The sequence below is a fragment of the Paroedura picta genome, chromosome 2, assembly GCF_049243985.1.
Source record: "Paroedura picta isolate Pp20150507F chromosome 2, Ppicta_v3.0, whole genome shotgun sequence".
NCBI lineage: Eukaryota > Metazoa > Chordata > Lepidosauria > Squamata > Gekkonidae > Paroedura > Paroedura picta.
The window spans coordinates 112,281,838-112,294,191 of NC_135370.1; the positions used below are offsets into that span (position 1 = coordinate 112,281,838).

General features: G+C 43.0%; 1 protein-coding gene across 11 annotated transcripts in view; it reads left to right on the top strand.

Annotated features, from left to right (window-relative positions):
• Positions 1 to 12,354, top strand: part of PPFIA1 (PPFI scaffold protein A1) — a 78,196-nt gene that overhangs the window by 25,212 nt on the left and 40,630 nt on the right. For 10 of the 11 annotated variants that reach the window (XM_077322090.1, XM_077322094.1, XM_077322092.1 and 7 more), the window contains exons 5-10: positions 1,103 to 1,177; positions 2,198 to 2,299; positions 3,053 to 3,274; positions 9,153 to 9,299; positions 10,590 to 10,724; positions 11,554 to 11,637. In XM_077322090.1, the coding sequence (XP_077178205.1) occupies positions 1,103 to 1,177; positions 2,198 to 2,299; positions 3,053 to 3,274; positions 9,153 to 9,299; positions 10,590 to 10,724; positions 11,554 to 11,637 (765 nt within the window). Of the gene's footprint in view, positions 1 to 1,102; positions 1,178 to 1,331; positions 1,407 to 2,197; positions 2,300 to 3,052; positions 3,275 to 9,152; positions 9,300 to 10,589; positions 10,725 to 11,553; positions 11,638 to 12,354 lie in introns of those variants that run through there. The other variant, XM_077322100.1, reaches the window with a different exon arrangement.

Consider the following 12,354-nt stretch of genomic DNA (forward strand, 5'->3'; position numbering starts at 1 on the left):
TTCTAGACGTAGGACTGCATAAGAGAGACGGTTTGGAATTCCAAGAATTTTGTGCAGGAAGACAGATTGGAGTCTTTCAACAGCTTGGTTAAAAAGCATTGATCCAAACTGGGGTGCCATAGAGCAGTTGGGCACTTAGCTTTGAGTTGAAAACATTAAGGTCTGCTGCCACATATTGATTCCCTCTGGGGTAGAATTGTTCTGCATTCATTCATTTTGTCTGTTCTGGAGGCAAGCAGGGAGGACTCCTGCATAAAGAAGTAGGAAGCCTCCAAATAAGCCAATTAGGAAACCGCCTTGAGCCTTTGGGGAGGGCGGTATATAAATACAATAAACAAATAAACAAACAAATAAATAAAATATTTGATAAATATCAGGAAGTCCCTAATCTGTTTAATAAACATCTCCATTACTCCTGTAGCATATTATTCATAAGCTTTTGAATCATGCGCACTACAGATCTTGCATATTCCAACAATTATAAATATTTTTTTATCTTCTAATTGTCTATGAGATAAATCAATTCACCTTGTCTAATTCTGACTGTATCGTTATCTCAGATGGCCAATGATCATTAGTATAAAGCAGGCTTTCTCAACCATGACTTTGTGAAACCCTGGGGTTTCTTGACAGCCCTGGAAGGGTTTTCTGCATGGATGTGGGTTAATTAATTTTTTATGCATTTTAAAAAGTTGTTAAACATTTAACAGGTGATATGACCATATATGTCATGTCAACCCGTGCTCACCCTTCCAAACTGGCCAGTGAGGGGCTGAGATGGGGAGGGGGGCTGGGTGTACACAGCTATGCTTCCCAAAAATACCTGTACAATTCTGCCACTTCTGGGGTATGTTGACGCATGAAGAATGTTTCAAGGATTTCTCAACAGTAAAAAAGTTGAGAAAGGATAGCATAAAGCTTACAAAAGGGTGTTGTTATTTTTTGCCTTGTCTGACTCAGAAGATAGCTGTGTGTCAGTGAATCCTTTGTTGTTTTTAAGAACAGCATTTTCCCTATGCATTGTTAGTATATTTAAAAAAACCCTGAGTATGTACTTCTCACTCTGGTGAAATTTCTTGATGTTCACACTTTTCCTTTTCAGGTAAGGGAAAGATTACGAGTAGCACTTGAAAGGTGTAGCTTGTTGGAAGAAGAACTAGGTACTACACACAAAGAGGTAGGTTTAAACAAAAATCCATCTTATTAATTCTGCTTGGAGCACCTTTGCAGGGGGCACAATGAACTGTGATGGGAAGGGGAGGTGTCAGTAGCCTTGTAGTATGCATGGAAGCTACTGTATAAAAGCTCTGGTGCTTTTTTGTCCCATCCAGAATTCTAAGGGCTGATTCAGATGTACTGCATAAGTGATATGATAAACCTGGTCAATATCAGTTGGCTGCACGCAGGTATGGTTATGTTAGGGGTCAAGTTCATATGGGGTTCATCTGAATTCACTCGCCCCATCCTGTAAGTTTTCAGTAGTCACGTTACCACAGGCACTGCTATTTACTTAGTGTGATTTGATCAATGTAACTGTTACAGGTCAATCAATATGAGTAGGGAACCATAGCCCAAGTAAACTCTACTTTTGAGTTCAGCTTGGCTGATAAATATGCTCTAAATGTACTGTGGGATGTAGTTACTTCAACACTTAGGGCAGTAGAAATATTTTGACTGTAAATCATTAACAATTACTTTAAGTGGTTTTCCTCCATAATTTAGAACAAAGCATCCATGATGGCTTACAAATAAATAACTAAGATCATAGTATAAATAATAATGTCCATCTATTTGCCACGCTTTGTAGCAGGTCCAGTAAAAGAGTGCAAGCTATAACCTTTCATATTCCCACAAAACATAGCCTGTTAGAAACAAATTTATACAAAAAGAAGTTTAAATTCAACCCAATTATAGCAAGACCATGAGAACAAAAAATGTTAACCAGGTGCTTGAAACTGAAAAGACTACATTCCAATTAAGTTGTTGTGGCAGATAGCTCCACATCAAGGTGGTGCAGCAGAGAAGACCTTTTTTTTCCTATGAGGACAGGGCCTCTATTTGAAGAGCTTAGCTGCCAATAACTTTCATATGGCCATCTCTTAAGTATCATGGCCGCAGACAAGCTCTTTTATGTTTCAAAATTAATATTCTTTTTGATGTACATAACTTGATGCAATGTTTCATTTTCATGTTTCAGTTAATGATTTTGAAAGAACAAAACAATCAGAAAAGAACACAGGCTGATGGGATGCCTGATGTTAATCATGATCAGGAAAATACACCTAGCACTAATGGAAAGGTAGGTACAAAGCTGGCTGCACCCTGATTGGGCTATCCTTAAAGCTTGTGCCCTCCCTGGCTGCCCACTTGCCTACCCGACAGCCAGCCCGCAGACCACCCTGGCTTCCGGGGGTGACACTTCTCCACCAGCCCGATGCTCCCTTCGCCCACTGGCACCACAGAACAGCAGGAGCTGTGGGAGGCCGCACCACTGAGACCTCAGTGGATGCCGCTATGCGATGTCCATTCAGAAACAGTACCCCCATCGCCCACCTCCCCAAACACTCAGCATGCTGCCACGAAGATGCTGAGTGTGCCACCCTATCTCAAGCTGCTCCACCACCAGAAAATGAGGTACACAGCCTGCCCACCGCCCCCACGAGACAAAGATCCAGCCCTGCGACTGCTCTGCTACCTTTCTCAATGCACGGCAACTACTCCGCCCACCGCCCCCCCCCCAAACAACCACCCCTGCTAGCGCCTGCTGCATTGCACACTGTAGTGGGCCTTCCTGCTAGTGTGTGTGTGTGTGTGTGTGTGTGTGTATATATATATATATATATATATAACATTTATTTGAATGTTCCCCATACTTGCCTTCATTTTCAACCTTGGGAGACTGACTTTTGAGTACTAGTTTTGAATTGAAATTAAATTGTTCTCAGTTTTCACTTTTTCTTCATTCTTTACTTAACTTGGAAAAATTATTATTGTTCAGTTAATGATATATCGTGCTCACATAAAGAATAAAAATAGATTTTCACCCACACAGAGATCTTCCAATGGCTCTCTAAGTCATGATGAAGACCTTGCTAAAGTAATAGAACTTCAAGATATCATCGAGAAACAAACTAAGGAGCAAGCTCAAATGAAAGAACGTATCACTACCCTTTCTAACCGAGTAGCAGAACTGGAAGAAGATCTTGACACCGCTAGAAAAGATTTAATAAAATCTGAAGAAATGAATACAAAACTTCAAAGAGATGTACGAGAGGTGAGACATTGTCAATTTTAATTAGGAGTCATTGTTCTGTGATTTTAATTGCCCTTTAGCCTAAATTATTTGTAGTTTGGAAAGGCTGAGATAACATTGCTGTCTGTGACATTTTATTTAGCTATAAGCTCTAAAGTGAAAGTGCTTTAACTTGCATTTAAAGTTGACTGCATTTCTTATGAAAAAGATCTATTGTGAATACTTTGAAAATAGTGTAAATTTTAAAAGTTTTGCTGTTAAGAAATTGCTTAATATATATTTCTGTGATGATTCTATATTTTTGCCTCTACTTTCCTTACTGTCTTCATTATAAACTTAAAATTTAGTAAAATAAATGTTGGTGGATCCTAGAATGAAGAGGTCTTTCTATGAATGTAGGCTTAGGATTGCATCAGCATATTAGCTAGATTTCACCATCCTACAGTTAAATCTTATATATGTCTAAAGGTAAAGGTATCCCCTGTGCAAGCACCGAGTCATGTCTGACCCTTGGGGTGACGCCCTCTAGCGTTTTCATGGCAGACTCAATATGGGGTGGTTTGCCAGTGCCTTCCCCAGTCATTACCGTTTACCCCCCAGCAAGCTGGGTACTCATTTTACCGACCTCGGAAGGATGGAAGGCTGAGTCAACCTTGAGCTGGCTGCTGGGATTGAACTCCCAACCTCATGGGCAAAGCTTTCAGGCGGCTGCCTTACCACTCTGCGCCACAAGAGGCTCTTATATATGTCTACTTAGAAGTAAATCTCGCTTTGTTCAGTGATGCTTACTCCTTTGTAAATATGCATAGGATTGCATCTTACATATAAATGGTAGCCCGATGAAATTCCTGACATGTTCCCTTTGAACAGCTGAAGCCATATCATTGACTTGCTTTACTTAAGTTGGGCAGGTTATCCTACTTCCCACTTGAATTCTGTTAGCAGAGTCCCTTGTATTGCAAAGCCTGAGGCATACAAAGAAACCTATGAGCTTTAAAAGATTGTATTAAAATCTAGTATTTATCAAAAGGTAAAGGTATCCCCGGTGCAAGCACCGGGTCATGTCTGACCCTTGGGGTGACGTCCCCTAGCGTTTTCATGGCAGACTTAATATGGGGTGGTTTGCCAGTGCCTTCCCCAGTCATTACCGTTTACCCCCCAGCAAGCTGCGTACTCATTTTACCAACCTTGGAAGGATGGAAGGCTAAGTCAACCTTGAGCCGGCTGCTGGGAGTTAACTCCCAGCCTCATGGGCAGAGCTTTCAGACTGCATGTCTGCTGCCTTACCACTCTGCACCACAATAGGCTCTTATTGTATTTATTAGCTTCCAATTAAAAAAAATTGAGAATCAGATTCTCGCATATCATATATATGTGAAACATCTTATGCAGCAGCCCTGGTTCACCCAATGCTTTCTGGGCAAGGGAAGGCAGTGAGGGTCAGGTATGCTAGCCTCCAGGTGGGACCTGGGGATCCCTCAAAATGACAGCTCCTCTCCAAACAATGGAGATCAGTTCCCCTGAAGAAAACAGGGGGAGGTCAATAGCATTGCACTTAGAAGACAGGGAGAGAGGTATGAGGAAGTGGGTGGGAAGGAGTCACTGTGTGTGTGAGTGCATGAAAGTGAGAGAGTGCAGAGGGTGGGAGGAGTGGCAGCCCTCTAGTTAAGAGCGCTGGCCAGTCTGAATGCCCACCATGTGCCCTGGCACTCCTCCTCTCCTGGCTGGCTCATGGATGCGTCTGGTGTGGGAGAAGGCTGGCAACATCATCTGGTTCTGGTGCAATACTTTTCCCTCCCCCTTTTGTTCACCAAGGCCGGCTCCCCTTTCTCAGTGATGTTGCTCATGGGAAAAATGGGGGGGAGGAACACACAGGAGCAGCCACGCTCTAGCTTTTCTTACCACCATGTTCAGGCCAGCAACTGACACTTCCTACGCCAACACACACCTGCTCCCAGTCCCGGCAAGGGAAAGACAGTCCCGGCAAGGGAAAGAGGCCAGCCCGCACACTTCAAAGTGCATGCTGATGCCTTTATTTTATTTATTTAGATTTTTATACTGCCGTTCTTCCAATGATCTCACTGCGGTTCACAACAATAAAACACTAAAATACAATAAAACTCAAAAAATCACCCCTTAAAACAATAAAATAATAATAGGTAGCTGACGATCACATACTAAATAATTCTAATTTCCGAATCCCCTCCCTTCCCATTCAGCTGGAGGCCAAGTTTAGCAAGGCACTAGATCTAATTATACGTTGGGGGATCATCAAATGGAGACACCGGGACTCCACCCAGGCCTCAACTGTATGCCTGGCGGAAGAGCTCTGTCTTGAAGGCCCTGTGGAAACCTGACAAATCTGGCAGAGCCCTCAGCTCTTCTGGGAGCAGGTTGGGGCCAGGACTGAAAAGGCCCTGACCAGGGTCAAGGCCAGACGGATGTCTCAGGGGGCCAGGACAACCAGTAGATTTGTACCCGCAGAGTGGAGAGCCCTGAGGGGGGGGCATAAGCAACCAAGCGGTTCCACAGGTAAGTGGGACCCAGACTGCATATAGCCTTAAAGGTCAATACCTTGGAGTGTCTGCTCAAATGACAGCTCTGCTGTACCTCACCCTGCTGAGTGAGAGGCTTCACCTTACTCTCACCTCCCCCCCCCTCCTGTAAGCTGCCGCTGCCCACTAACTCTGGGGTGGTGAGGTTTTTGGTGGGCGGTAGCAGCTTGTGGAGCTGCAGGAGGAGGGGGAGAGTGAACAGAGGCCCCTTTCCCACAGTGAGTCCCCCCCCATGATGAGACCCAGAGCCCCCCACCTAGGAGAGATGGAACACACAAGAGCCCCACACCATCTGTATTCATACCTGTTTTCAGCTAAACTGTCCATGTCCCGCAAAAGATGTTTCACATAAAAAATAAGCACTCTAATAAAAAAGTTTTCTAATTAATCTGGAGTAAACTTCTTCCTTAACTAAACTTTGTTGTTGTTGTTAGGTGCGAAGTTGTGTCCGACCCATCGTGACCCCATGGACAATGATCCTCCAGGCCTTCCTGTCCTCTACCATTCCCCGGAGTCCATTTAAGTTTGCACCTACTGCTTCAGTGACTCCATCCAGCCACCTCATTCTCTGTCGTCCGCTTCTTCTTTTGCCCTCGATTGCTCCCAGCATTAGGCTCTTCTCCAGGGAGTCCTTCCTTCTCATGAGGTGGCCAAAGTATTTGAGTTTCATCTTCAGGATCTGGCCTTCTAAGGAGCAGTCAGGGCTGATCTCCTCTAGGACTGACTGGTTTGTTCGCCTTGCAGTCCAAGGGACTAGCAAGAGTCTTCTCCAGCACCAGAGTTCAAAAGCCTCAATTCTTTGACGCTTGGCCTTCCATATGGTCCAACTTTCACAGCCATACATTGCAACTGGGAATACCATAGCCTTGACTAGACGCACTTTTGTTGGCAGGGTGATGTCTCTGCTTTTTAGGATGCTGTCTAGATTTGCCATAGCTTTCCTCCCCAGGAGCAAGCGTCTTTTAATTTCTTTGCTGCAGTCCCCATCTGCAGTGATCTTGGAGCCCAGGAAAATAAAATCTGTCACTATCTCCATTTCTTCCCCATCTATTTGCCAGGAATTGAGAGGGCCGGATGCCATGATCTTTGTTTTCTTGATGTTGAGTTTCAAGCCAACTTTTGCACTCTCCTCCTTCACCCGCATCAACAGGCTCTTTAGTTCCTCTTCACTTTCTTCCATTAGAGTGGTATCATCTGCATATCTGAGGTTGTTGATATTTCTCCCTGCAATCTTGATCCCAATTTGTGACTCCTCTAATCCCGCCTTTCTCACGATGTGCTCCGCATACAAGTTAAATAGGCAAGGCGACAGTATACAGCCTTGCCGAACTCCTTTCTCAATTTTGAACCAATCAGTGATTCCATTTTTGGTTCTCACTGTTGCTTCTTGACCTGCATATAAGTTTCTCAATAAATAAATAAGATGCTCTGGTATTCCCATCTCTTTAAGAACTTGCCACAATTTGTTGTGCTCTACAATCAAAGGCTTTAGCATAGTCAATGAAGCAGAAGTAGATGTTTTTCTGGAACTCCCTAGCTTTCTCCATGATCCAGTGTATGTTGGCAATTTGATCCCTAGTTCCTTTGCCTCTTCGAAATCCTGCCTGAATAGTTCAACTGGAATGCTGTCACCACCACTAGCTTTATTGTTGCTAAGGCCCATTTGACTTCACATTCCAGGATGTCTGGCTCCAGGTCAGTAACTACCCCATTGTGGTTATCAGGGCTGTTAACTAAACTTAGATGCCCTTATTCCTTCATATGGCCAGTGCTTCCCCAGAATAAGGGCCCACATCCCACCAGCCACCGCCACCTGCTAACTGACTCTGAGGAAAAGTATATAAACCTTTGGAGAGAGAGAGAGATTTCATTAATTGCTCGCAAATCCCTGCTCCTTTACTTAGTAATGTTTACCATTTTCTCTCAAAAATAGGCAATGGCCAGTCCTTGGTCCCAAACTTCAGTGGAATTTTAGACTATTGGTATGCCATAAAAAGAGGATATTTTTAATTGGTCCCAATTTTGTTTGTGTGTGTGCGGGGGGAGAATGTTTCCGTATAATGCTGGATCTTAATGCAGGTATGGTAATCAGATCCTGGATTTTTCAGAAATCTGATTTTTTTTCAGGTCCAATAGACCCAAGGGAAAAAATACCTATTTTAAAACAACAGTGCTAGGCCGCCCCGGATGTTAGCTTTGCTTCTCCTGTGCTGCTGGAGAAGCTGGCCCCAGGTCCTCTTCCCACTGCATGCAGACCTGGCTGGGAACTCTCAGCTCCTGCCACCCCAGCCAGTTCTAGGCTGGCTCCTCTTTCATCTCAGTTTAAACTGAGATGCAGAAGAAGGAACTGCCAGGTTCCATGCCAAGGAACTGTAGAGCTTTCAGCTCCTGCCACCCCGGCAGATCCTGGAATGGCTCATACCAATTGAATCCTGGATCAAGCTTAAGATCTTTTATGGCCATATGAGGTTTTGGCCCAAAGAGCCCTCTGCTTGGCCAAGCAAACTGGCTAATGATCTCTAGCCCCAATAAAGCATGTTTGGCCTCAGCCAGGGCCGGGTCGTTCTCTGTCCTGGCCCTCACCTGATGGAATGAGCTTCCAGAAGAGATCCAGACCCTGTTGGAGCTGCCACAATTCCGTAGGGCCTGAAAAATGGAGCTCTTCTGCCAGGCATTTGGTTGAGGTCAGTGACAACATCTATTGGGCTCCTAGAACCCCCTTCAATTCAGATATGCCCACTCTGCGGGGTAATGTTATCTGTGAACAAATGTTCTACTGTTGCTTACATTGTGGTTATTGTTGATGTCTCATTATTGATGTTCTCTGTAAACCATCCTGAGCTGCAAGGGAGGGTGGTATATAAATGCAAAAATAAATAAATAAACAAAAAGAGGAGCCAGCTCCAGATGAAGCAGTGTAGAGTTTTCAGCTCCTGCCACCCCTGCTGATTTTTCATGCAGCTGAATAGAAGCCAGAAAAATTAAAAGCCAGAAGAATTAAGCTTTTAATTGAGTGCAGCCATACTGGTAGCTGACCAGATTCTCTGATTTATATTTGGTTTAAATAAACTTGGTTTATCCCAAATGGGTACCCTTCCTCCATTGAACAAATACAACAAGGTCTCTCTGAGGGCTGTGTAAGGTACAACTCATTACATATCTGAATTAAACACGTGCACTTACTGTAAATGGATTATGTAAGCATTTTCTAGGTGTTTTTTCTCCACTCAGCTTTCAAGACTTCCTGTTACACATATATTAATGAAGAGCAAATGTTTAAAAAACCCAGAAACAGAACTGTAGGAACCATGTGTTTCCTAATCTTCCAACAATTTTAATTTTAGGCCATGGCTCAAAAGGAAGATATGGAAGAGCGTATCACAACCCTTGAAAAACGCTACCTCGCTGCACAACGTGAAGCTACATCTGTGCATGACCTCAACGATAAACTTGAAAATGAAATTGCTAATAAAGATTCTCTACACCGACAGGTAAATTACTATTGCTTAAATTAATATTATGAGTTTTTTCTTCCAAGTTATGGCAGAACCCTATCATATGCCAAGTATATTTGATATAGGACAGTGACCCCCTTTGCAGTAGGGCAGTTAACATGGCAATCAACTCTTTCAGAGCTGTGTTAATGTATTGTGTCCTAAAATTCTCCTCAGCTTGCAGCTTTCACTGGTAGAAGGCTGTTGGTGCTGGAGGAGGGATCCATACTTTGCTGAGCAGACTGGCAGGATGCAACCTTTATTACAGCATATACTCTGTGTAATATTTTACTATTACTTAAGGCTAGGAAATTCAAATGCAATTTAAGAAATATGACTGAACCATATATATTAAGGAATTAGCAGGTCTGTCTAGCTCTGACTGATGATGTCTTGAATGGAAAAGATAAAAGATGTTGCCTAATCTAACAAGGTACAGCAAGGGAGCATAGGTTTAAATAAGGCAATAAAGTGCCTTTATTTCAGTTGCATACAGTATATGTCGAAGTCTCAATTTGCTGAGGGTTGCCCCAAGCAAGGTCTTCCTTATTCCAGTAGCCAGTTTTTTTATATTTTTTAAAATGCTGTCAGCAGTCACGTAATGTCACTTCCAAGAAATGTCATACCTCTCTAGGAATCAACAGAAGCTTTATGAGGTTTCTGGAGATTCCTACAGAGGACTAATATTACTTCCCAGAAGTAACATCAGTTCTCCCTAGGAATCACTAGAAAATATTATTTCTTGTGATTTCTGGGGTCACTGATGAACACACTGCCATGTTCCCACCCCAACTGTTCTCCCGCTGGCTGCCAAGCTACTCTAAGTTGGCTGCTGGTATAACTAATTTACTGAGAGGCTTTGTACATATCTGGGCATGATTTGAAGAACAAAGCTGCTTATGATGATGATAACAGCTATCAGCATTATGATCTAGAACAGCATGTTAAAGAGCTTATTTTAATCTAAAATCATCATCTAACCTTTGTGTTCCACTCTTGCATTAAAACATTCAGAAAGTGGAAAAATCACTTTCTGAATGTTTTAATGTGTGCCCATAGAAATTGTCGTATTTGTGTGAGCATTGTAATGTATGAGGTAGCTTCTATCATCTCTAAAACTCCAACATATCCCTCACAAAATAATGCTCTCCAATATTTGCATATTGAGGCCTTTGCTTATGACTCCCACCAGATAAGAAAACAGTTCAAAGGTACACCTGAAATACATCAGTATTTTGGCTGCATCAGTGAGTGTATGCAAACAACTTTTCTGTGTTCTTGTCTTAGAGTGAGGATAAGAATAGACAGTTGCAAGAACGACTGGAACTAGCTGAGCAAAAATTACAACAGACTTTGAGAAAAGCTGAAACGCTACCAGAAGTAGAAGCTGAGCTGGCACAGAGAGTTGCAGCACTTACTAAGGTAGGAATACAGTGAAAAACATTCTCTTCCACTGAAACAACTTGCGCTCTTACAAAATAATTTTTTTAAATTTACTGATCATATATTTTTCTTCTGCTGGGTCACTCAAAAACCCAGATTACTTTGTGCTATCCTGTTTCCTGATTCTTTGATATGTGAACAATTCCTTTTTTTAATGGCTTTTTAATGTTTGGAGATTTGTTTGAGCAGCTCTTTTGTAAGTTCAGTTATAAAGTCTTGCTCTGGATGTAGACCTATATCTGAAGCCATCTAATGCTGACTGGGTTCCTGGTGCTTTTCTTAGTCTTCATTCTTGTTTCTTCTGTTACCTTTCCTGTTCCTTATTGGCTTTTTAGCCTGACCATTTGTCTTCTGGGATCTCTACAGCTAAAGATGCTAAAGTGTTGGAACATACTTCCAAGCTTAGGAAGGTAGAATTTGCTTGGCTTCTCCTGTGGACGGATGTCCTTATTCTGCTTGCTGCTTCTTGCTTCCCCCCCCCCCCTTCTCCCTTCCTGGTAGTGCTAAAATTAGAGGCAATGGGATGGGGGCAATATACAGAAGGAAATAATGGGAATGCATTTTTTTTGTTGTAAGAAAAGATAATTATTTTATGCTGAAACTTTCATTTACCATCAGTCACCAAAGCAAGATGATCCAGGGTTAGTTACTCATTTAATACATGAATCCATCCCGTGTTTGGCTGGGAACTGGCAATTAAACATCTTGCAGTGTGAGTGAAACTGCATAAAGCATGATATGCTTGCTTGCTAATAATTTTTCTCTGTACATAGAGATTCTCACTACAGTATGATTTTTAAAATGGCAGGCTGAAGAAAGGCATGGTAACATTGAAGAACGATTGAGGCAGATGGAAGCTCAGCTGGAGGAGAAGAACCAGGAATTGCTAAGGGTATGTCTTGGCAATGACAACCAGTATCTGTCTTTTTATTTTCATACATATATGATGCTGCCTTGCACTGGATCAACCATCGGTCTATATCAAAATTAGTATTATCCTCTCAAGCAGGCAGCAGCTCTCCAAGGTCTTAGGCTGAAGTTTCTCACATCACCTCCTGCCTGGTCCTATGCCTGATAATACTGGGGATTGAACCTGGAAACTCCTTCATAGAGGAAAGACTTCTACAGAGCCACAGTCCCTCCCTTCATCTGTCCAATAATGATAAAATATCTGTTGGCGGTATAACTTTGTATTCTGTGTACAGTTAAGCAAAAGTAGATAAGTAAACTTTAGATTATTTGTCTATTTATTTCAATATTTTTATTTATTTCAGTATGTGTGTGCCACTTTTCTCCCGGGGAGGTTCAAAGTAGGCTAGTATGCTTTGGTCGCCAAAGCGGCTGTTCAAACCTGAAGCAGCCAGCACCACAGCATGGGGGGAGGGGCAGCGCTGGTGGTGGCGCCTGCACCCGGCGCCTGCACTCAGGTGCAGAGCTCTGTGCCTACGTGTGTGTGCTAACTGGTGTGCCAGCACCGCCCCTCCTCCCCCCCCCCCGCCCCCGTGCCATGGTGCTGGCCGCTTCAGGCTTGAACGGCTACTTTGGTGGCCGAAGCGCACAACCCTAGTTCAAAGTGGCTCACAACAAGGAAAAACGGTTTAACCGCTAT